This window comes from Centrocercus urophasianus, unplaced genomic scaffold (assembly GCF_019232065.1).
Source record: "Centrocercus urophasianus isolate 14NV4802_14NV808 unplaced genomic scaffold, USGS_Curo_1.0 seq_10, whole genome shotgun sequence".
Lineage (NCBI taxonomy): Eukaryota > Metazoa > Chordata > Aves > Galliformes > Phasianidae > Centrocercus > Centrocercus urophasianus.
The window spans coordinates 95,195,219-95,221,506 of record NW_024884142.1 but is presented as its reverse complement, the minus strand read 5'-3'; the positions used below and the strand labels follow the sequence as shown (position 1 = coordinate 95,221,506).

The 26,288-nt window shown below is 43.6% G+C and overlaps 1 protein-coding gene across 9 annotated transcripts in view; it reads right to left on the bottom strand.

Annotated features, from left to right (window-relative positions):
- EHBP1 (EH domain binding protein 1) overlaps positions 1 to 26,288 on the bottom strand; it is a 196,298-nt gene that overhangs the window by 37,991 nt on the left and 132,019 nt on the right. For 6 of the 9 annotated variants that reach the window (XR_006170291.1, XM_042826828.1, XM_042826838.1 and 3 more), the window contains exons 14-16: positions 24,652 to 24,795; positions 7,475 to 7,622; positions 12 to 128 (exon numbers count right to left, since the gene is read on the bottom strand). Coding sequence is in view for 8 of the 9 variants with exons in the window: in XM_042826828.1 (XP_042682762.1) it covers positions 12 to 128; positions 7,475 to 7,622; positions 24,652 to 24,795 (409 nt within the window). In the remaining variant the exon portion in view is untranslated. The remainder of the gene's footprint in view (positions 1 to 11; positions 129 to 7,474; positions 7,623 to 24,651; positions 24,796 to 26,288) is intronic. The other 3 variants (XM_042826862.1, XM_042826872.1, XM_042826881.1) reach the window with 1 other exon arrangement.

Genomic DNA, 26,288 nt, shown 5'->3' with positions numbered 1-26,288 from the left:
ATTTAAATTACCCGTTGAATCAAGGTCATTTTCTAGGTTAGTAAGCTCATCTCCACCTCCAGTAACAGAGCATTCAGGAACCTCCTCGTTAGTATCTATCTCAATATTATCATCATCCTCATCCTCATCTGTAGGAACACACAGCATTAAGGTTAGTACTGTCTTATGTTCATGCGCCACAAGAATGAAATAAAAATGAACACTTCAGAGAACAAAGCTGCGTTATGATAAAAATGCAAATCGTTAAGTAAGTGAGGAAGAAGATTTCACCCAGTCCACTCATGAGTTTATCTTTATACTGATGCCATCCGATACACACGCAGGGAGCTCTGCTGGAAGCTCCTGTCACAATAAAGGCAGAGCCTGGCCTCAGCAGTGGCTGCTCACTGCGCTGAGTGTCAGCCTAACTCTAAAAAGCACATGTGCTCTTCCTTATAACTTGAGTCATAATGATTTTCCCCAGGCTCCCAGCTCTCTGTAACACAAAGTGGGATACAGGTGCTGATGCCGGCGTTCAGCAGCTTTGAACGGGTCTGGCCAGCAACAGAAACTGGGAGCTCCAGTCTCTCCAGGAAGGCAGCAGCCACCAGCACTGAGCTCCCAGCTCAGAGAACTTTGCTGCTCCTTGTCTGACACCACACAACACAAAGAGGTGATCCCTGCACCCTGCTTACGCCTTTGTATCTGCCACCGCCTCCGATGGGAGCAGGAACATCTCCCCTGAGATGCGATGCTCAGCAAGCAGGGGTGCAGCAGGAGCACCTCCCACACTGCTGCCTCGCTGCGGCGCCCTGAATCAGGAGTGTTTGTGAGCGACGTACACTTTAAATAAAATAATAATAATAATTACACTTGATATTTTTATGGCATCCCTCCGCTGGGTTTCTCAGAGCGGCTCATGAACATTACTTGTAAATTGGTCCCATAATGTTTTACGGAGTAGCTAATTATTATAATTACAATTACGATGATGATGTAGGTAAATTATGGCTCAGAAAGAGTAAGTGACCTGAGGAAGATCAAATAGCAAGTGTCAAATTGTGAAGCAGATCCCAGGAATAATCCTGACTCACAAGTTCAATACAAATATACAATGAAATTAAACAAGGTCCATAAAAGCTAGAGTAGTATTTTCAAAGCATGTAGCTGCATTGTATTTGCTCACTTTTAAGTCCCATATCGTGTGCTATCTACACTTGTTCAGACTTATATGAACATTTTTTTCCTATGTATGTATGCACGCATATAAAAGTGATGAAAAAGAGAAGGCTGAAACATGCCAGGAGAAAAAATACATATAGAGCAACTGCTTTAAAACATTGCACAACAGGGAAAAATGCTGATTGTAATTACAGACCACTGATACACTCTGACATTACCTAAACAAAAAGGATCCCAAACGTTGTACCAAGGTGCCAGAATCCTGAATAACAGAGGCCTGGGGTTGGGTCCAATGGCTCATTGCCTGTCTCTGAAGTACACCAAACTCATCCTCAGACCTGCAGATTCCAGACCCACACTGCTAACACGGAGGCTGTACGGCCATTTCCTTTCTTCGCCTCTATATCTCTACCATCCCTACAATTCCCACTGTAGGAGCTTTTTGGCTTTTTTGTGTGTGCGTCTGCTACTCTTTTCTAACCTTCAGTTCCTCTGTAATCATCAGACTTCCATGCAGCTTTGCCGATACAGAGAAAGACTTTCTATGACAAAGGCACAAAGAAGTTTCTATTTTAGCACGGGCTGCTTGCTTGCTGCAGAAGCGGTCTGCGTCAGCAGGACATCAGTAGGATGCTGCAGGACTCCTCCGTTTCACTTGACCACCATGACTTCCCCGGGCTCCTCTCCACTAACTCTTGCTGGTCTTTGGAATGTCAACTCTTTCCCCAGATGGCTCAGCTTGAGCCAGATGGATGGCGATCTGCTCTCCTCAGCCAAACCAGGACCCGGGACCAGGCAGTTCTTCAGCTGGGCAAAAACACTCAGAACTCTCTGCAGTATTTCTCCTGCTCCCATTTACGGTAACACATTGGGCTCTGTGATCTGAGGGAGGCAGCTGTATGAAGCAGAGGGGCACACTGACATCAGGATGGGGTAAAGAGCAAGCGGAAGATAAAGGGAAGAACAGTAATGCAGGGACAGCAGTGGTTCTAAAGAGGATCTAACACTGCCTCAAAGTGCATCAGCATCTTTTTCTCATGTGGGAACACGACCCGAAGTCCCTCATGATGGTGCTGGAAAATCCAAAGGTGGTCTGGTCAAGGTGCTCCTTGCTGGGCTAAGAGCAGCCAAAGGGCACAGACCATTGGAAGAGGTGGCAGAGAAAGGGAGAGGGACACTGCAGCGGCACCTCAACCCTATATGCCTTCCAAAGCACCCCAAGGAGCCAGAGAGCAAGGTCAGCTCACAACAAGCAGGAAACCCAACAGGGTGCTGGACGTGTCAGAACAGCCTCAGCTGATGACTGTTGGTAACTGAGTGCCTATATTAGATCATATAATCTTTTTTTTTTTAATTTAAATTTAATACAGCAAGATGAAATCAGAGGCATTGCCTTCGACACCACAATTTTAGGTAACAAAAGGTAACATCGAGAACACCAGTTCCTAATGGCAGATAATGACCTGACCTGGTATTTAATTTAAGGTTGGCAGGTTGACTGAATATCATTGTCAGAACACTGACACTGTATAAGGAACTGCCAATTAAAAACATTCTTTTCAAGGAATTTCAGAAGTTTTCAAATACCTTTCAAAATTGACAATGTTTCTTTGTTTTAAACTACTCTGTTTTTTGGTTTTTTTTCCCCCTCAAGGTCCCATGTTCTTCGAGCGTATTAAAGAAGTAAATGTGTTTGGGAAGCATGCTACAATAAGATTCTGCAATTATAAATGTTAAAAGAAACAACATGACAAAAATAACAGACACCTTCTAAAGAAAGAGCAAATTACTAGCGTGAAAAACTTAAAGCAGTTGGTCTAGAAGCAGGGCACAGAATTAGAAGACTGTGCAAGAATTGCTTCCTTGAAAAATAAGTCAGTAGAGATCCTAGAAAGACAACAAACCTTTACCAAGTTGAGAAAAATTAAAAAGAAAAGAAGAATTAAAGATAAGCAATTTAGCCAACAACTAAACAGCACTGAGCATTATCTACAGACCATGGACTGCGATGACTGACACAGAGTAAAATAAGAATAGCTTGGAACCATATGGAAAAGCCAGAATAGTAGAAGAGAAGCCATCAACATGTAGAGGAATTACAACAGACAAAATGAAGAAGGAACAATTTCCTTTGTGAGACAAAAGCATTGCTGGGAGTTGGACTGCATCTGTGGGAAAAGGATCTGTACGTTTCCTTTGCTGCTGCGAGAGCAGTACTTGCTGTTAGGGAAGAAGACATCTCCAGCCTCCAGCATTTTCTCTGGGAAATCTTTCAAGCTTTCCCAGAGATTTAGAATTCAGATATTTAATTTCTTTACTTTCAAGTACAAAGTTCACTTAAATCTATGGGAGGTGACAGGAGCATCTGAACAGTAACAAAGGAAGAAAGGTGGGGGAATGGAAGAAAGGTAGAGTTGAAACACTGCTTAAGGTGTACAAGAAATCAGCTGCTGTAAGAAGAAAGAACAGCAGAAGAACAGCAGGGATTGCCAACAGATAGAAATGCTGTCTGTTAAAGACATTAAACTGAGGAGTTAACTCTAGTTTACAAGTTGGAGATCAAGTTTGGTGCAAGACTGGGCTGCCACGTACACTCCCTTCAAATCACTGCCTCAAAAATAGCATCTCTGATGCACCTTGAAAACTTGCAGTATCAAACTGCAATGCAACACCAGCTGGCTCACATGGTGAGTTTTGGAACTGCAGGCCACTCTTCCAGTTCTTAATTCTATTTTTTAATAAAACTTTTTTTTTTTTTTTTTTTTTTTTTTGTCTCACTACACACTTGGATGCTTCTTTTCCTCTCTTCTTCTGTTTCTGCCCTTCTAATGTCTCTCTGCCTTTCCATTCTTCTGTCCACCTTCTTATCCCCTCCCCGTTTGCCTATTTTGGGTGCTTTTTCAGTCAGCCCTCCCTGCTGCCTCTCCTTCCCTGCCCACTGGCCACCCTTCCTCACCCACACACCATTGCAAAGGAAGGCTGGGACACGCTGCGAGGAAAGAAAACACTGCCCCAATCCCAAAGGGGAGATGGGCGTCCCGCTGCTCACAGACAGTACCTAGATAAGATGCCAATTCCTTTGCCCCACTGCTGCTGGGAGGAGGGAGGATATTCGGATCCCTATCTCGGCATTGTCCCTGGCCCCACCTCAAGGCATCTGCTTATCAGCCGGAAGCTAGCAGGACACGTAATAAATCCGAAGGTGCCACCCCACACCCTTTGGCTGTTGGCAGAAAGAAGTATTTTGTCTCATGTGCCAAAAAACCTACTGAAAATAACTGGGTTCCGCAACAAAGGATGATGCTTATCCAGGAGAGTTTGTGCTTGCCATAGGCATCTCATTTTCACAGACCACGAATAAAAAAAAGCCTTTTAACTGAGAATGTAGTACCAGTCCCAAAACAGAAAGCTCCCAATAAGTACACAGAAACACTGTTCAGATTTGCACCAACAGCCAGCAAGAAGTTAGTCTTTAAAACCTCCAAAATCCCAAAGCTCAAATACCTTTTTAATTTTTTTTTTTTCTTTTTTTCTGGAAGAACTGAATTAAGAGAAAGGAAAACGATGTGCTACATTTCCTTTCTGTAAATTAAATGTAGCAATCAATGCAAAAAAAGAGATTAATGAAACATAATGGACGAGACAGCTTGGAAGACATATTACTATAAGCTTATCATGGGTACTGTACAGGGAATACAGGACCACAGAGAAAAAGAACTGCTACGTGTGGATGCAATTAGGAGTAGTATTCAGAATCCAGTCACAAAAAGGAGACTATGTCTATTAAATCCTTATTTTTGCTGGAAATCAATTTAAAAAAAAAAACCTGAAATCAGAAGCAATTTTAATTTATCTGGTTTATAAAGTGCTGATGTCATTTCCTAGAACTGCTCAATTTCAGAAGAATTAATTTCTGGCATAAGGGATGCAGTGCGGCACCTGGAATTACCAACAGAGTGGCAGAAGCGTGCAGAAGATGCACTGTCTCATCCTCTAGTAACACTGAAACTCTCCAAGAGCTTATGCAATCCACATACAAATATACCAAATCTGTGCCCTGTTCCTGCAGCTGGCTGGGAATACATAAACTCTGGTCAGCATACAGCAGCACCAGCTGTACAGCCTGCTGTACTGTGCATCATCTAGCAAAGATGGGCAACACACTGCTCAAACAGGTCTGCGTAACATCTGGAAATGCCTTGCAGGTGTACCTGGGTGCTGCAGGAAGGAGAGCTTGCGTTTGCATGCATGCAGCTGCACAGATGTACCCCAGAGGGATGGAACCTCGCTCCAAAATCACACGTATGCTCTGGGACAATGGCATGAGGTAAAGGGTATCCGTCAGGATTGAGTGCTGCACCGAGTTGTCCTAACAACAAAATGCCAGGCTACTTAAGAAATATTACAGTGCACGTATTAGAGAAAAGAGAGAAACACATAAAAGAGATCAAATCCCTGTGAAGCCAGTGATGTCAGAAGTTTTTTTTAGGGTTTTTGTTAACCTGGATCAATAACTTGAATCCTAGCCAACACAGACAGAGAAAATACCCTTGCTTCAATGAGAGATGACCACTTCCAGGCCATTTGCATGAGGGCTAAGGGCAAAAGCTTCAGAAGAGCAAAAATCCAGAGGAAAATATGAACAGGGAAAGCTACCTCCCAGAAAGATGCATATCAGGATATTACCTGGCAACACTTCAAGTGAGCTACTGCAACAAAGCAGGGCAAGCACCACCCAGCTGAGCACTTGGGATGCATGCAGAAAGTGTCCCTTACCTGGAGGGGAAGGACAGAGGAGCAGATGTGTAACTGCACAAAAGTAACTGAACGAGAGAGGCTGTGCATGCTCCGTCCCTGGAGGTGTTCAAGGCCAGGTTGGATGGGGCCCTGGACAACCTGGTCTAGTATTACCAATGGAGGTTGGTGGCCCTGCCTGTGGCATGGGGGTTGGAACTTGATGATCCTTGTGGTCCCTCCCAACACAAGCCATTCTACGATTCTGTGATGGGGAGTCAGAAATAGAGAAGAGGGATGAAGATCATGGCCCATATGACACCCAGGTGTTGTCCCATCTCGCTCCCGCAGCCTGTCCAGCTCAGTGGGCAGCTCTGCGCTGTCGCTGATCACTGCTGGGTTTGGCCCACTTGGCTGAATTTTCCCAATAAATTGGTTGGAACTGGAAAAATCCTGCAATGGAAAAAACTACTCATCTCTCTTCTCCTCTTCCCCTTTTCAGTAGGTTGCAGTTTCTTTCATGTGAGCAAACTTTGAGAAGGCATTTTTGTTGGTTCGTAACAAAGTCTTACTTCCTCCCCATCAAGAATTTAATTTAATTTCCCTACTTATCACTAAAAAGGAATTGTGTTGATTTATGGGGCAAAGGGAAGAAAACCGAAGACAGAGAGACAACACAACTGCTTTTTTCTCTGGTATTAAATGGAACAGAAGCAAAGGATTTAGGGTACAATATGAATATATTTACATATGTATGCATATAAAGCATTTGAAAAATTTTTGTTGTTGAACCTACATGGACTATAAAAGCAGACCCAAATTTTGCTGACACCTTGGCTTACAATTGCATGTGAGTACGAGAAACACAACCTCTCCTTAGAACATGTAGGAAACACTGAAAGAATAAGAAGCTTCTACTGAAACGTGTGTTCAGTACCCATTTGAGTTTGAGTGACACTGCATTACTCCAGCTCGTAGCACTGGCAGGTATCTGAATTTTAATGACATTTCAAAGTCAGTTTAATAACATTATAGCAATATTACAACTCAAAACCTGTAAAGGAGAGTGGTGTGTCAAAAGACTGCCATTTAAAATTAAAAGGTTGTTGTCCCCTACCTCCCACAGACCTCCTTTAAAATTTTCTTCCAAAGCAGTCTTTTGAACACATCTGATACAAAATAGTCTCTTAAAGTACTTCTGATGTCATTTTTCCCAAATGATATGCCTGCGTTCCTACAAAAGCTACACACTGAAGAGATGTTCAGCAATAATCACGGAATGCTACTGAAACTATAGGCGATAACCCATCTGTACAAATGGGCCATTATATGTTGAGCTACGTGTTCACAGAACACTTTCTCTTCCATTCACATACCTGCTTTTCTTTTAATTGTTGGGAATTAAATGCCACAACCCCGACTCAGGTCGCATATCTGCGGCCACTCTGTTGACACGTGCACCTGATGAACAACAATTACCTACAGAAGGTTTCAAAGCCTGAATAAAAGTGACACCCAAAAAGGTCCTCTCTGGCTTCTAGGTTGCCATGGGGATAAGATACAAAGTTCCTTAGCTCACCTCCAGATGCCTTTGACCTTTCTTTCAACTTTTCTGCAGCCATTTCGGTGTAGCTAGGAAGTTCTGACATCTTCACTCCAGATCGAGCTTCTGCTATTAGCTGACGAGCTCGCTCTCTCAGCTGCCGACGCCGCTCTTCATCTTGCTGCTAAGATATATTGAACAGTTGCCAAGTCAGTAATTGACAGAAATGCAATTTCATTCTCAATCTGATCATCATGATAGTAACTGGTTTACAGCACGGTGCTTGGCCCACATTATAAATAGGATGCTCGGTATCAGTTGGGTGTCACACCACAATTTTTAAAGACTGCTAAGAATCAGATTTTTTGAAAGCGCTCCTCGAATTATTATTGCAATAGAAACCTAATTATTGACAAGAATTTACAAACTATGCTCTAGAAAAAGACTGACAAAAATTCTCAGCAACTTTTGTCTCAATGCAGTGACTACAAAAGTCTCGCCGTGGCTACAGAAATGGCCTTACTGAATTGAATTGCTTGTTTCAGTAGCATTCCCTCATTGCACGGGCAGGAGAAGCCAGATGTTGCTCCTGGTTAGCCCTTCCACCAAGCTCACCTTCCAGATCTGCAGTGTGGAGAAGAATGTGACCCTCGGACTTCAACAGATAAATGCTTTTAATAAAATAAAGGAAGGGAAATGAATGAAAGAAAATGAACAAAAGAGCAATAGATGCCAGAGTGCAAACCATTTTGCCTCATGTTAAAACACATCGTTGGGGCATTTGGCCAGTAACAAAGAAAAGATCCCATGGGAATCATTTCAGGTAGCGCAGCTCTCCCAAAGCACGGAAATACTGTAGAAGCACTGCAACAATTCAGTTATGCAAATGAGCCAAGTTTCAAAAGCACACTATGGTGGAAAAAATACCAGCAGGAGGATGTGTTTAAGGAAAGTAAACCTATCTCAATCTTCAAAACACTCATTTTTCAAGGTTTGGTTGGGAAAAGCCCAATAGGACTGTTCCCACTCTCTTGGCCGGCCCTTGGCTCCAAGTACAATGTGCCCATAAGTGTGTGGCCAACAGGTGGGGACAGGTCTTGCAGTGCCAGCTCAATGGGTGGCTCAAGTGCCAGTTTTGGATGCCCGGCCCGGCAGGCTGCCCACCGGCACCCCACACCTGCTAAGGGTTCTGCTAAGTGCTATTTAGTTGAAGCAATCGTTAATAAAACAAGCGCAAAATACTAATTAGGTACATTTTACCCATTTCCATGTAAATTGTTTGTTTGTAGCTATTTACTCATCATTGTTCTCGGCACAATGGAAGAAATGCAAATGAATGAATCAGAATGCAGCCCTAATGGGACTTTCTGTTTATAACCATTAGCCCAGAGGTGTGCTGTAATTCAATCCTCAAGCAGCAAGATTTAGCCTCATTAACAGCTTGCATGGGCAGGTTACAACTCATAAAACCCTACGGTAAACAAAGCGTATGGACACAGCACAATATCTCGCGCCTGAGTGACAGAACTCCGATTCCCCATCAGATGGCCGTGATTTACTCTCCTGCCCGTGTCCTTCCCCCGGCAGACACCGCTGCGCGGCCCTGCAGCGCCATGCGCGCCGCTTTGTTTGCTTTTCCAGCCCGCAAGGCGCAGAGCAACGGTCCCACCAGCGACTGGTTCGGGAGGGGATACAGCTGGAAAGCTCCTGTGCCTCTAACAGATCCATTTGATGCCGTTTCCAGCCGGCCCGACACCTGACACTGCGCCTGCTCCAAGTCCAACCCATGCTATTCGCTACTATTAATTATATTTAATTTCACGTGGAATAAAACTGCTCAATCCTCTCCGACGTGCCGTTCCTGGTATGAATGAACCCGTGGGTCCCCGGCCGGTTTGACGGCCCCATCCCCGCGTCCGGGTGCTTTGAGGCAGGGCCTCTCCTTGCACCGAGCTGCCTCCCGAATTACGGCGTGGTCATTAGCATCCCGGGGATCGCGAGCAAACACAGATTACTGCGCCTTGTGTTGGTGCTGATTAAGCCAATCATCACCAGCGGATAAGAGAAACCCAGCACATTTATGGCTTCAATTCAACCCGTGTATCTGAACCGCCGGTTACTGAGCCTGGCTTTTGGAAGAAACAACGGCATTTAGAGCAGAAAAAGTGCGTAAACCACAGCAGCTCAGGTGGAGTCGCAGAACAATTACTAAAAAGCAAATCGCTAATTGCCCACCCTCGGTTTTGCGCACGAAATTGCGGGGAGAGGTTCGAGCAGGGAATTCTCCCGTCTGAAAGAAACAAGGGGACGGAGGAGTTAAAAGCCCTCGGAGAGAAGCTCCGCACCAGCAAAGGAAGCTGAGCTGCAAACACGCACACAGCAGTTGTTCCCATCCCACCCCTCCCCATCCCAGCCATGCCGGAGGGACACAGAAGTTCACCCGGTCCCTCCCCGCCAATTACTTTGCAGTGGTCTAAAAACCGGCCAGGCGGATGCACAGCAAGGCAAACTTCACCATTTAAGGACAAACTCCTCAAGAATAAGTAATGTAATTCCTTGTTTCCCTCCTAGAAAAATGTGTTGGTATGCAATTTTTATATTTCACAGTTCACCGCCATCTCGGCAAGCTTTCTTCCACTGCTTCAATGGTGCTACTTTTAATTTTATCCTCCTTAGTCCTAGTAATTAAAGTGATCAGCAGTGGCATCCCAGCGGCTTTGACACAGCCACAACCCCCTAGCAGCCTTCTGCTTTTAAAGGGGATGGGAAGAGAAAGGGCTGGAGCTTCATTTCCCCGGCACAAGAAAACCGAGCTCCTCCAATCCCCAACTTTATCCAATTGTTCTTTCGGCAGCCTTTGGATCTTAAGAATCGCCCTGGCCCGGCCGCCGTTAGGGGGTCCCTTTTGTACTCGCCGCGGACGCCGGCGCTGACACTGCTTGGGTCAGAAGCGACGCCCCGGGTTGGGAAGGTGAATTCCGACCAGAAACGCTGCTGGATGGGGTTGCAAGGGGGGGGGGGGGGGAACCCCACCCTGAAAGCATCGTCCCTGAAAGCGCCTGGAATCCCGCAATCTCAAAACCAACCCAACAAACCATCACCGACCACAACCTCTGCCAGGGCTTCCACTTGGCCTCGGTGAGAATGCTGGGAGGATCTGACCTGAGCTTGCACCAGCAGTCTGATGGTGAATTATCCTCTCCCCATAAAAAAAAATAAAAATCCCGTGCGCTGTGTTTACTTGGCATTTAAAGGGGAAAATCTTCAGCTGCTGACAGACAGGGGGTTAGGCTCAGCAATACGTCCTGTATCAAAATCACAGCAGCACCATGGCAGACAGGACAGGGGTCCAAAATCACAGCACTCTGCCCTCACACTGAAGAGAAAGAACTGCCCAGCACCTTTCATCAGCAGGCAGGAAGGACGGCTCTGCTATTAGCCATTCAGAAGGAAAAAGGCTTCTGTGCTTGTCCAGAGGCAAGGATTACCAAAATGCACCTATTCAGTTCATACAGAAGATGGAATAAAAATAACACAAAATAAAATAAAATTACACAAGCTTTAGAGGTTTGGACAGGCTGGGTTCTACCACGGCCTCGATCGGCTCTTGTTTGAGTAAATAGGATTTGGGATGAAACATTAAAACTGTTTAGCTGCTCTTTTCAAACCACTGCAAACTTTTCTCATGTTGGTTTATAATATAACCAGACATGCTTGTAAATGGCCACACCTGCTCATTTCTCTGGGGATGGCCTGATCTCTGCCTCTCCTAACAAAGAAAGGACCGGGGGAAAAAAATCAGCCTTTCTTATTGCAAAACAGAGTGGAAAGTCAAAATCTTTCTCAAGTTTGTCCCATCTGGTCAGATTAAATCTTTGAGCACCCTGGGGACCACATTTCTGTTTGGTTTCTGCTGCCGTTTCAGAACAGCTCCAAATGCGCAGGTAGCGAGCAAAATGTGCACAGCACAAACCAAACCATGCTGGGTCTGCGCCTCGGTGTTCGTGGGGTTGCAGGGAGAGCTGCAGGAAAGCCACCACCATCCTAGGCATTTCCTACACAACTACCAACGGCCAGCTGCCACGAAAACATTTGCCTCAAACACTTAATATTGCAGGAAGTATGAAACCATCGTCACTGACAAGGAGCTCACAGCCCGCGCTGCTGGGCGACAATGAGAATAGATGCAATGAAAACAGGAGTAGCCCGAAGTCCCACACCGAAAGAATCACCAACAATGTAGCTTCAGGAAAAAATGCAATTAAAACTCCAAATCCGGCCAGCAAAACAAGGCTGTGTGTGTGCAGAGTGGGGCTGTGTGGTTGCCATGTGGAAAACAACTCCCTCAGCAGAAGTTGTTTTGAAGAAATGTTAGCCACGTAGATATCGCTTTCTTACTATCGCCTATTTTGTTCCACAAAACACACGGCTCCCTCAGTACAGTATTTCTGGTGTCAAGAGTGCTGGCTTCAGACAAGCAACCCATTGACAATTTAATTCCTTATGCCATTGTGAAAAGGGTAAATTCTTAGTTTACCGAAAGAAAAAAAAATATATATGTATGTGGAAAAAGAAATAATAAAAGAGTGGCTGACTCAGTAAGTGTCACCTTGTGCCGCATCCAAGGCCTCTTGCTGGCTGTCTGGCTGCTCTTTTGTAGGCAACAAGGAGCTGAACGCTCTCTGGCTCCTTAGATCTGGCCCAACAAATGCACTGCCAGTCATGCACATGGATCCAGCTTAAAACCCAGGGTGCGCCTAAAAGAAGCTAGTCAAACTGGCACCTACTCATGCAGAAGGAGATAGATTTGTCATGACAGGCTGATTATTCAATGTAAAGAAACAGTTTAGCTTTTCTAATCTGGTACAAATACATCTTTCTCAGAGAAAAAAGTAAAAGGTCTAACAGTTCAAGTATTTAAAGTAAAGAAACCAACAAAAAATTGTAACGTCAAAGCGAACCATAGGTATTTGTGCTGGCGCATTCTGCAAAACAGCCCCGCAGTTCTATTCAGATAAATAAGATTTAACCCGTTTAACCCCTTCAGAGCCGCGCAGCCCCGCCGCGACCGAGGCGTTTCCATCCCAGCCTGCAGGTTGCTGCTCTGTAATTAAGGCCAACCAGCACCACCGCCCGCTACGCCCATCGCCGCCACTGCCAACGCCGGTGGCGTCACCCAAAAAGCGGGGCCGGGACCGCCCTGCGGCTGTGCACACGGGGCTGGGGTCACCGGGCTGGCGGAGGCGTTTCGGTGCCTTCCAACGCGCCGGTTCCGGGCAGAGGGAAAGAAGCCGCTTACTCATTGCAGGAGTCAACATTTGTAGGGCTCCACTTAAGGGATTTTCTCTTGTGTAAACCTGACTTTATGATTTCCAAAAAATAAAAAAGAAGTCAGGTTATGAAACAAAGCGCTCGGCGAGCGGAGCAACGTGCGGGGCAGGAGCAGCCTGGGGCTGCCCCCGGTGCGGGGAGGGCACAGGGCCGCGGGGCGAGCAGCGAGCGCAGCGCCCATCTCCCCCCATCCTATTCCTGTTTTCCTGATTCCTTCTTTTTTCTTCTTCTTTCTTTCTTTATTTATATATATATATTTTTTGAAAATGTCCTGCAAACTGCTGGCAGCTTGTTTTTAATGGAAAATACCAATCGCCTAGGATCTATACCTAGCCTTTTGCCAATAATGAGAAAACTTCACCTTCTGTCCCCAGCAATTCTTAGGAAATCTTTTGCTGTTATTCCTACAAATCCAATTACAGATTGTTGAGTAGCTAGTGGAGTAAGCTTATTGAGGAGTGTCACATCACTAAGTCGTGCGTATGTGTTTCAGTTTGTAATGTGGTCTGAGCCGCTGTAGAGGTGTCAACTTAAAATGCAAGTAAGTAGCAGAACAGGGCTAATCCCAGGCACTACTCCCCTGCAGCCAAATTGTAGCGCAATGAATGACAGTGGAAATGCAAAGATGCCACTGTGCTTATCACACACAGCCAGATGGTGGACCTGGATCAATGCACACATGCCACGATCAATGCATTTGATAAAGAATTAAGAAGAAAACTGTACATGTTATCAAAGAACTTGTACATGGCATAATTATGATTCTGCATGTGCTTACTGATGATATTGGAGACTCAGAGGCAGGTGATAATGAAACTGATAGGAAGAAATAGCTTAAAGGCTACAGCATATGGCCTCGGCACTAAGAAATCTTGTCAAATAGTTCAGAAAGCTTTTTTAACTGTTATTACAGGCTGCTCATAGTGCAAGCTGGTGGCAACGTTTTAATTTTTTTTTCTTTTTTTTTTTTTAAATCTGAAATGTCAAAAAGTTACGAAAGCTGGACTTCTCAGCGCAGCTCCGAAAATAATTAAGACACTGTTGTGTTTTAAACACGGCCAAAGAAATGACGGGGAAAGCCAGCGCTCCCAACTCTTGGTGGCGGTGGATGGGCATTTTTTAAGGTGTGTAATTGTGCCTTCCCCAAATCCGTGCTGTTAGACTTTCAGGGCCGTGGCGGCAGTACAAGCAATGTATCCGGTAACAACTCGTGCTCAGCGCGCCAATTTGCACGGGTTGAGTTTGTATTCTCTCTCGTTGCGTGCACAGCGCTGCCCTGTTAGCATGCGTGCTCTGCCAGCCGCGCTGCAGTTACCCTGCATGTCAAAGAAGGTAATTAAAAATTTGTGGAAAATGGTATATAAAGCGCTAAAAAAAGGCGTATACGTTTATAGTGCATAAAGGGTCCCTAAAATACGAATTCTCATGCTCCAGTTGATAGATGAGCTGCCTAATCAACGCCTGGACGTAACTTAAGTGCTCTCATTAGTGTGAAGACCTTCGGGCTAAATAAGACTAAATCCCTTAAAAATTGCTTCTGCAATAGAAAAATCCCCCTTACCATTTTCCTCTGCCTAAATCATATCAATTAAAAAGGGAGAGAGGGAGGAAGGGGGGGGGGAGAGGCATTTTCACATGACTTTGTTTTAGCTGACACTCCAAAAACTATCTCCCGAATCCAATTTAAAATGTTGCAGCGAGAAAAGTTCATTAGCAACCAGAGAAACAAAAAGCCACGCTGAGATGGGTTTCTCTTTCACTTTAAACTCGGATCTTTAATCAGCGCGAAGGCGTTCAGTGCCCATTGAATCCTTTACCTTCGCTTTTTTTTCCCTTTCCCCCCCGACCCCAAATATTTAATCAACAGTGCCTGCTGCGGTTTTCCATTTGGGTGTTATAATTTCTCAGAACGAGCCCCTGCGAGGAAGAAGCACGCATTTCACCCACTTTGTTTGCAGCGTGCCCCCCCAGCCCCGCAATTTCAATTTGTCCTGACAAACCATTGGGTATTAAACGCTAAAGGCACGCAGAGCGCATAAAGAACTGATGGCTTGATTAGCTCTTGTGGTGCGATTGAAGGAGCTGTCTCTCTCCCCGATTCTCCATTTTGAGAAACACTTTGATCTCCGTTCAAGTCAATTCATGAACATCAACTGACAAGGCTGCCTGAAACACCCCGACGGTTAGACCCGAACCCGCAGCAAACTATTTGGTTTCATTAAGGCTTCGGGAGAAGTGACCACTGACAGTCCTTTCACTCCACAGCCAACAGGCAAGTGACTACTGCAACCTGACTGTGCCCGACGCGCAGCTGAGGGCCCTCCACCTGCAGCCGGCCCCGAAGGACGATCGGCGCACCCGCTGCTTCTCGCTGGGGTCCCGCTCCGTGCAAGGGGCCGCGGCACAGCTTTGCTACAGTAACCTCTTCCCTGGCTTCCCCCTTTTTCTGTAGGCGCCCTCTGCACAGAGCCCCACTTCAAAGGGCCGGGCGCTGCCGCGGGGCTGTCAGTGCGGGTCAGCAACACCGGAGCGGAAAGTGGCCGCGGTGCCGCGGCACAAAGAGCCTCCGCGGCCGGAATCAAACAGAGCCCAATTAAACTGATCATAACGTCCCAGTGAACACGAGGAAGCTCACCTGGTATTTCTGGACTTCTTGTGTGAATTCCCGACTCTGCTCGGTACTTGGTACCATAATTACCCTGACCAAAATACTGTGAAATTACTGCTCTGATCTACTAATGGCTGCAAAAAATCAGGCCGTCGTGGTTTGATGCCAAGGGGCTGTAGCGAGGTGGCGCAACGCTTTCCGACAGAGACGACAACTTCTAAAAACTCAAAAGGGAAAATTAACGGGATGTGGTTTATGTTGCCAAGGCCTGTTCATTAATTACCAATTTAATCACTGCTGGAGGCATGACATTACAAAAATCTGGCTGAAAGTTCTAATAGATTATGAAGACCACCTAAGAAGAGTGACCAAGAAATGTACAAAACAATTAATACTGTTTCACTGCTATCAAAGACACTCAGATTATTTTACATCAAGTGAAGCAAAAGAATTAGTAGCTTCACAGTGCCACCACTAGGAACTGTAAATACAATGGCACACAATTAGTAATGCACATGTGACTTTTCGTTCAAGGCATATATCCTTGGGAAAGCCAGAACATGATAAGGAGAACAAAAGAAACATTTTTAAATGAACTGAATAAAGATTTTAACTCTACCCTTGTGCATGCTGAGCAGTAAGAGAATAGGCGATGCAAAATACAGCTCTAAGTGATGGCGATATCATCCTGGGATTCACAACAGCGTGCGCTGAACATCCACGCAGAAAGCGGCCGCGGTTATTAGCGGCGGTATGAAAAGAGCATTCGAGATGCAGAGGAAGCTGGGGCTCACCTCACACACAACAGAGGGCCCCTGAAACTTCGAGACCTTCTTTTTGGGGGGCTAGTAGTTATAAATGGAGAGAAAATGCTTCGAGGTTTTGAACTCATGCTGTTCAGATATCTGAAAGCTCAGCTGGGAAATTTTGTGTGAGCGTGCAAGTTAGCGCTGTGGCTGCAGAGCACACAGCACCTTGAAATTACACACACGGAATCAACAACTGCGCGCTCGTATTTGGTGCTTAACCGGCATAAACAGATGTGAGTTATGGAAATAACACCAATAAAATCCAGCTGACAATCTCAAGCCTTCATAACTAAAACTCCAACTGCGTAACATCTGCCTCGCATTATCAGAGGTTACACTCCATTCATGAAATCCCTCCCGCTATAAAAACGACAATGCATACTAATTCCTCTTAGAACTGCTTTCACTTGCGCTAATTGATTTATTTTCCCAGCTACGTCAGGGGGGTGTCCCCAGTACTATTTCTTGAAATATTACAGCTTCATAGTCAGGAAGAGCTTAAACAGACCAAATACAAAGTCAAAAGACACAGAAACCTCCTGGAAAGTCACAGAGTATTTTCAGTTTTCACGTCACGAGCAGTGGTAACTAAAACCCCTCGGATTGTTCTTGCCATCAGGCTATCTCAGCCTTAGCGTGCCACTTTACAGAATAACTATCAGTTCAGTTGTGGTTTTGAAGCGTTCAGCCAGCACATCTAACCTGCATTTAAAGAGAAGTATATTGTTAAAACAGCTATAAAACTTGGGATGCTCATGAAATGTAAATACTATATAACATAGTCTTATCAGCTTAAACCATATTTAACCACTTTATAGTGGTATACGTACCAGACATATAAATGAACAACGGGGAATAAGTTACCAAAGCTTTGGAATTACCAAAATAATGTTCAATCTTTTTACCAATTAGATGGTAACTGCTTCTTTGCAATCTCAGGAAGATCTAGTGATCGTATCTAAATCTGGTCACAATTATCAGCATGACAGGCTAGTCTTCTTTCAATCGATATTTTCCAATTATTATTAAAGGACCAAGGTTGCCATCTGCAAAGCCCTACACCTCAATACGTTTAGGTTAGATGTTTAATTAATAAAGACAAACTTCTCCCTCTCTCCTTCAAAACCAAAACAGGAATAACTTGGGTCGTGTTCTTTTACATGAATTAATACTATCACCTCAATTAAAGCCATTTACTTTCTAGCTAGGGAGACTGCAAACAATTCCACTGATGATCTAGATGGCTTTCCTAATGCAACAGAAGCAGGGAATTTGATTTCAGGTATAAATACAAATTACCGAATAATGTATTAAAGTCATTTTCAAGAACCCATTAAAATATTTGGAAGAAAGAATACTTGCAGTGCTAACTTGTTTTTAAGGCATCTTTCACATTAAAACATCCTTGTTCACTGTGTGCTCTGAACTTGCATTCTGTGCCATTTCTGCTAGTACTGACTACAGTTTACCTCGTGGTCACACAGTAGAGAAGGACAGTTAGTGGTTTATTTGCTCAGAGTATTTTTGCAGGACATGATCAATAAATCAAGCTGCTTAATAAAGGTTTTTTTGGTGTTTTTTTTTTTCTGAGCACTTACTCAGGAAAAGAATCCCTTACTTTCATTTTATTGCAGCTGGAATATCCTGTATCTGTGCAAATGCATGCAATCACAATTAAAGAGTATACAAAACCATCTCATTTCAGGTTTTGTTGGTTTCTGGACCTCTTCTAAAAAGACTTCCCTTTCCACTCAGCCACTGTGGATGCAGAAACTGCTATCATTTTGCACTCAAATATTTATGAAAATGAAAAGTAATGGGCAAAACAGATTGACACCTGAAGTAGAAAGAGCTTATTAAACACGAATTAGATACAGCCACAACAAGTCCTTTGAGGAGGCGAGTAACAAAAAGCAATACTCTGAGCAGAAAGAAACAATCTCATGGCAGAATCCCTTCCTGCTGCCCTCTGTACACAGACAGTGTCTGCGTGGTTGCAGGTAACAGCTTCACATCTCCATATTCTACTACAAAAGCTGAATGCAGACCTCACTGCTCTTTCAAATCTTTTTATATATATATATCTTCATACATATATATCTATATATATATATGTAGGCAATGATAGCTGTCATTCAAATTGAATAAGTATGAAATAATGGTAACAGCTGTCATTCAAATTGAATAAATATGAAATAATGGTAGTAGAGGTAAGTAGAACCACATCTTTCTCTGCAGAAAGCAGGCTAGTAATAGTTGATGTGAGCATAACAGCAGTGTCAGAACTGCTCTCTGAAAAAAACCTCTTGTTATTAGCATTCATATGGTTTTAAATACTTATTTTACAAATAGAATCTCTTACAATGCCACTGTAAAGAAGGAATTGTTATTTTCACGGGAGGCAAAAGATAGAGGAACTCCCTGTGGGTATCATTCCTATGTCCCAGAACAAATACTAGATTCTAAGAACTCAAAATCTTTGCCAAGACCATATGAAGGGCCCAGTCCTACACCTAAATTCACTAAGAAGAAATCCTTGGCTTGTGCAAAATCACAATAACTTCAGGAGTGACTGCTGGTCAGTGTCTTCAAGACAACCACAACCTCCCCCAGATGAGCTCCATCTCACACGAATGCCATGCTATACAACATCCTCTGCTAAAGCTGACTGCCTGGCAAATACCAGTTAAAAGGCTTCAACACATCATTTCAGGGATGTCAGAAGGAGGACTGATTGGCATAATCTTAATTTTCACCCCTTTGAGGGCAGAGCCTTGCTGTGGCACGACCTTTTGCTGTTCTCAATCTCACCCATCTTCAGCCTAGAGCTGAGCTCTACCCACCAGTGTCCAATATTGGTTTACTTTCACTGTTCCACACACAGGCCCATCAATAAGTCGCACCATTCTTTACTATACAACATTCAAATCTTGCTTAATAGTCAGAACTGTTAATTTCTTCAAGGGCTTTTCTACAGTGCTCATAATTATGGTATTTAAGTGCCTTAAAAATATTAATGGCATTCTCCTCTCCCAGCACCCTGTGGTAGTGTTATTACCCTCTTCTTTGGCTGGGAACTGAGACGGAGAGACACAGCTAACAGGATCTAACACTGAGTGCATACTCTGGGAAGTCTATTACCTGCTTTTCTCAGCATACTAAGCTTTATGCAGCCCTTTGTAAGTCTAAAGCACAGCTCCAATTGATTTCCCTGACAGACATGGAAGCTCAATACATCTGCAAATTAAACCTTCACCTCAAATGGCCATCCAAAAAGGAAGGATGCACAATTAATGACTGCTTGGAGGAAGTGTGGTTCAGAACACTCAGCAGCACTGAGGAACTCTGAGGCAAGGGCAATCTTACATTTAACTCAAGCCGTGACCTCATCCTCTTGCTCCTTGCAATCCCCGCTTTGCTTGCTGTACATCTTCCTACCAAAGGGACAGAGGTCCTCTGGACAAACTGCCTGCTCCATCACCTCAATCCTCTGAGCTAAATGAGACACAAATGCTTTGGGGAAAACAGTATGCGATCACATAATTAAAGACTGCATCATAATGCATATACACAAAGAAGGTTAATTAAAGTTGCCTGTGAATTTCTTAACTCCTAATTCCATTCTCTGTAATCATACTGACTCCACAATCATAGCCATTTGACTTTACAGAGTAAACGACAGCTGCAGTACATTTCCATTCTTTACGTGGACCAGTCATTAAAGGAGCAGAAGACAAACATTTTGCCACTGGCCTTCACAGATATTTGCTGACGGTGCAGCTGTGCTGAGATTCAGCCTCCATGCATTCCACTCCACATTCTGGAAGTGAGGACTCCCCTCTGCAAAGACCTTTAAGCTCTACATCTCCAAGTACATCCCATTTGTCTTGGTCCCCTCTGGCTGCCAATTCACCGGGAAGGTACCACAGACCAGCTCTAGCCTCCTCACCTTTCCAGCATCTCATCCCAAGCAAGCCCTTACTGTTAGCAACCATCACCACAAGTCTGTGCTTTAGAGCATCTGGTGGGATTAGTTATGTACACCCCAGCACTCTGTAAGTCATCATGAGAAGAGAGGAGTTAAATACAAGTGAGTAAGCTAATAAAAATGCTCTCCTGGTTAAAAGCTAAGTGACTACAGCTGTTATACAAGATTGGAAACGACAAAAACATCTCTAAAAGAGTCACCGCATGCACATCTACATCAAGAAAGCTAGAAGAGAGGCTGGGCTGTTTGTAGTTCTACCAGAGAAATGGCATCCATAAGGGGATCAGTAAGTCTGTTAGTCTGCTCATACAGCTCTTCAGTTCACTCTTTCAGTCTCCGAAAGGCTGCATCAATTTTAAGGACGTACCTATGATCCTCCCAACACATGAACATGCTTTCAAGCAATTTCTGACCAACGTAGTCTTTTCTTCAACTTCAAATATCTGTCTACCAGTTTACAGGCAGGCAGCCTCTACACAGGCTGCATCACATACATTTTGCTGATTCAAGAGTTCCTGAGAAGCACTAAGGGAGCAGATCTAACAGTGGAAAAACTTCTTCCACACTACAAGGAGTGAAAAAAATGGGAGAAAAGGGGCTGATATCTACAAATAGAGGAAGACAGCTGAGAACAAAGGGACTAAGTCAAGTGGACTAAAGATAGGATGGGAGACTATGGGGCAGAAGGCACTGAGGGAATATGTCTAAGGTAAGGAAGATAAAGGAAAGCAGGAATTAAGAAAGAAAAGGTAAAAAGCAGAGGAAAGGCAGCTGAAATGGACAGGAGAGACAGCTGAAATAGTGAGAGAGGGAGCACGGAAAGAAGGGGAAGAGAATACAGCTTGGGATACAATGAGAAATCACAGAATTATATAGTCACATAATATCAGCATTTGGAAGGGACCCACAAGGATCACCGACCCCAGCCCCACACTCCACACAGCACCAGCACCACCCAAGCCCAAACCCTATGGTTGAGAGCCACAGGCATTCACAACATCCAGAAATCAGTCCCCGATAATCTTGATTTGGAAATCAGGAATTAAGAACTCTGCCAACTTGAACATGCTGAGTTTGAGGTACATCCCCAACATTGCAAACTCAGCAAGAGATTTTGACTCTACAGGGCAGCGTGAAGGGACAGTCTTTCTCTTCTGTTTCATGATGCTCAAAACTGCATACAGAGCTTGAGGTGAGGCCACAACAGCACAGAGCAGAGTGGGACAGTATGTGATTCTGAGGAAAATGGGAGTGAGTTGACAGGCATATGAGCAAATTCAACACCTTAAACTTCTGCTCCAAAAATGTCACTGATGTCTGAGCTAAAAGGAAAAAAAAGTAAAGCCCATTAGAACACTGATAGGGGCCTAACCCTGGAGCACAAACATGAGAAGACCAAGACTTCTACGACACGTCAGGTGGGCGCATACCAGGAAGGCTATATTTATGACTTGGAAATTTTGTCCCTCAGGTTCACCTCAAGCAGGAACACAACCCCATGCACTGTATATTGTTCTCATTTGTTTACTTAGAAAACAGCAATTCATAGTTCTCGTATTGCAAATGTAAAGCAGTACAGCAACGCCCAAGAGACAAGATGTTCAAAAGTAACCAGTGACTGCAGCTTAGTCGGGGCACCTGATTTCCAAAGGCCAGGCTGCCAAAAGCTCTTTAAATGAAGGTACCAGGAAAAGATGCAACTGCAGACTTGAAGAGCAACGTTTGAAAGCACTGCCCCTGGAATCTAAAGCTTTTTTATTTAAAATTAGGTGTTCCTGTTTCAATCCATTTTCTCTTGAAACCCGCTCAAAATTATCCCCCAAATTAGTCTAAACCAACTCCTGCAACAAGACATCTGTTCTCATCACCAGAACTGCCATGTGGTAACACACTGCATGTTACTGCACACAGGTTGCCCACTGACCCTCACAGCTCTGCTGAAGTGTACTAAGAAAGAGACACTTGAGTGAAGGTTCTTATCATTAACCTCAATGACCCCAAAATACTGAGTAATCTCTGCTATTTTCCAAGAAGCATGTAAGCAATGGCCTGTAGTAAACAGCATCAAATAAGTTCAAGAAAAAAAAGTATCTTATGATCTATACATGTTAATGCATACATACACCCTCATCTAGAACATATACATTTATGGACACATATAACATGTCACATTTACACAATATATCAGATATTAATATTATACCAATATCCGTTTATTACAATCCCTTTCAAATGCATCTTTCCCAGTGGGATGCATTAAGAGAACACTGAGCTTTCTAAGTCAAGAAGCCAAAAATCAGAGTACGTGGAATTTACATTAGCTGTAAATCCTTGCACACTGGTTCTTACTCCATATGGTCTTTATCTGCACACCTCATACTGGTTCTCCTTGGCTTGGCTACAGCTAGCTGCATTCAAAACTTTCTGAAGTCAGTCCCCAATAATCTTGGTTTGGAAACACGAAATTGAGGACTCTGCCAACTTGAACATGTTGAGTTTGAGGCACATCCCCAGCCCAAAGTCAGCAAGAGATTCTGACTCTACAGGGCAGCCTGAAGAGACAGCCTTTCTCTCCTCTATAGGCTTCCATCTAATTTCTTTTGCAGCTTCTCTAACAAATGAAGTAAGGTCCTACGGCTAATCCAGATGCCTGAATTGCACAAGGCTGATTAGTCCTGAAAGGTTTGTCCCTGTCTCTCATCATTCAGCTGGCTTTCACAGCCTAGACACAGTCTTCACTTCTGTCTGTGTTTGCATTGCTGTCTACCTCCTTGCCCATCTGCTGGGGCATCTCTCCTCTGCATGCCAGTGCAGTAGCTCCATTTCTTCCCATTTGGATTTCATCAGCAGGAGGACTTTGAGCTTAAGAGAGAAAGTTTTGCTTTCCAATACTACGATCTGCATCAGAATGGACCCTGGTCACAAGGAGAGCAACAGTAAAAGGCATTCAGGCTGTGCTGTGTCCATACAGATAATTTCAACTGACACAAACTTCCCTGGATTTTCAAGGCTCTCTAATGATCTCGTGCTATTAACCCAACTTCAATTGTTCTGAACAGACTTTTCAAAGGAATGGAACCTTTTTCCCATAAGCCATTTTTCACATGGATAAAGCAATGCTCCACCTAACCTAATTCAGAGCAGCGGCTCAATAGGTAGCTTTTTTTTTTTTTTGGTTTTTTTTTTTTAACTTCAAAAAAAAAACCCAAAAATTTACCCTGAGGCAGAGAGCTGTCATGGAAAATTTCAGCTCAAACAATTAAATACTAACCGAGTTATAAAAACTTGGAAAGCAAGAAGAAAATGTTGGGCAGCTTTTACTACAGTTAATTCTGCTTGAGTCGTTGCTGATAGCGTCCCTCCTCTATGTTCGGTATATGAAAAACTGTTCACATAAAAAAAAAAAGGAAATAAATCCAGTATGAGATTTATACTAAGCTAGACTTGTTTAGGAAAACAGTCAAACACAAAACAATTGTGACAATTTTTACGCATCATTATACTATCATTAGACAAGTAAGATCCGTATGCATACATGAATACATTTTGAAGGAAAAAAAAAAAGAGAAGAGAAATATTTGCAGTTTGCAGGGGAATTACTGATGTGAAAAAAAATGTCCAGCATGGACCCAAGATAGCTGAGAGTGAAATAAGACATGTAAATCACTGTCTTCATTTTCTGATTGCGAGATCCCATTTATATAAAAAGCTGAATCTGTCCCTCAGGACTAGCCTCTCAAAGATGCAAAGCAGTAAAAACTCTAGCCTTTCTCTGTATCATTATTTTTCAGTTACATTTGCATTCTTAGTTGCCAGTACAGTCTCTAAAACACAATAGTTAGAATCACAAAACCCACATTGCTAAGGTTTGCATAAAAATTAATTGGCTTTCATCTCCAGAGAGTACGCATCCTTCCAGGTCACCACTGAGGCCAACGGAGATGCAACCATAGCTGCTTCCACACTGGAGCTCATTCCCCAGCTCCACTTTCCCACCTCACCAGCATAATCAACTTTCGTGATAAAAAGGAATTGTCCCATCAACTCTTTTACAAGACTGTCACAAGCAGCTCATTCACTGCGGTAACACTTATGAAGCAGCAAGCAGTTGACATCACAGGCTCGGGAAACGCATTTACATTAAGTGAAAAAAGAGAGGCAATCAGAAATAGCATAAATTACTCCACTATCATTTAACAAGTAACTTTTGTTTTTCGCCCTATTCGAAGCTGCAGTGCCAATCAAAGAAGGTGCTCCCAGACCTCTGCCTCCAGTGCAGTGTAAGGCATCAGTCTGCCTGCTGCAGCAGCAGGATAAACAGGCTTTTAAGGTGCACGGAGGGCACACGGCTAACCAGAGCACCGGGACACGGTGCCGAAAAGAAAGCTGAGTTCTGCAAACGTGTTTCCCACAAAAACATCAACGCGCACAGGAAATGTTAACTATGTAAACTGCCACACTGGGCAATGTTTCTTACATCATTCAGCTGCTTACTGCGGGCTGGGATGATCGTATTGGTTAGCTGCTTATTCCCTGCCTTTAGAGCTGCATCTCTTCTTGCTTGCTCAAGCAGAACTCTTGCTCGTTCTTTAAGTTCTTCCTGTCTTGACAACATTCGTTGCTTAAAAATAAAGAAATATAATTAACAGCAGGGTAGCCTCAGGGTACTTAACATTTACACAGTAGTTAGTAGCCAGGAGCCTTCCTATACAACAAAGATCAGGAGTCACATGGATTATAGCTTCATGAGGTGACACAGCACTCTACAGAAATGAAAAGTAACGATAATCAAAACGTAAAATTAAAACAAAACTCACAGGTCTTTATAATGTAAATAGATTTCTCTCCCTTCCCCTTAAAACTTAATTTCTATCAACATTTAACGCCTTTAAGCTGCAACTGTGGAAAAAAAATAATTGGTTTCATGGAAGGTAACCATGTTAAATGTGCTAGTGTTTACTTATTTACTTTAATATGTATGCAAATATAATGCTTCGTTGGCTACTTATACGGGTGTCGTTCATTTCTAACTTAAACTGAACACAGAGAGGCTGGGTACAAGAGAAAACAGCCTGCCAAAATATCTGTTCCTACCTCATATTTAAAGAAAGCCCCTTCTTCATGCATGTGACTGATGACCTTGCAGAGCAGAAGCAATGGAAGGAGGACTTCTGCATGGGCAAAGTGAGCTCCCACGCTTCCAAACTCCCAAGTGCCGACTTCTTAGTCAAGCTAAATAGTGAAGATTCTGGGAAATATATCTCTTTACATGGGCTGGAGTTGGAAGAGACACTGCAGGTTGTGCTCCTCCTCCACCACATGGAAATTGAAACAGTCGAGACTAAGCAACAACGAGCGAGCATTCAGGTTTAAGACTGAGGAATGTGAGATTTCATTACGGTGTGCAGATACACAGAGGACAAGTAACAGGGAAAAGTCTCTAAAGCCATCTTGTCCTACAACCTTGCACGTGAAAATCTCATAGCAGATCCCACCCCTCCCCGCTGCACGACACTGTGTTCCATGTGGGGTCACATCATTCCTTTCTCATCTGGTACTCAAGGTTGAAGAAAGCAGATGTCACCGGACTCCACTGATTAAAGGAAAGAAATTAGCTGGCTGTGCAAGTAGTATTTGGCCATTATCACCCATCTGTGGGCTGCTTCTCTTGCAATAAAACGAATCCTCATGGTGCTTGCTTGGGAAAAAATGTAAAAACGTTTGAAGCAATCTACAATGCCAAGAGACTGGCTGTATTCTTCTCTTATCACAACTAATGGTACAAAGCCAAACCAAGCTAAAACTAAAGAAAGTTCTTCATGGGGTAAAATTGGGATTTTTGTAAACAGGGCTGATAACATTTTTTACATATTTTTGTGATTGATACTATTTACTGATAATGCTTAGTGTTTGTATAATATTCAACTTTCATCCTCACAATAAATCTGCAAGGTAGGTGGGCATACACTTTTTATCTTTATAGAAAGGAAAATGATATTGTGGTTAAGAAACACGCCTGAGGCCATTCAGTGAACAGCATAATTTAATATTCTGGAGTTTCTACCTCACCATCACAGGCTATGTTCACAAGGCCGTGTGGTTTCTCAGATAAGA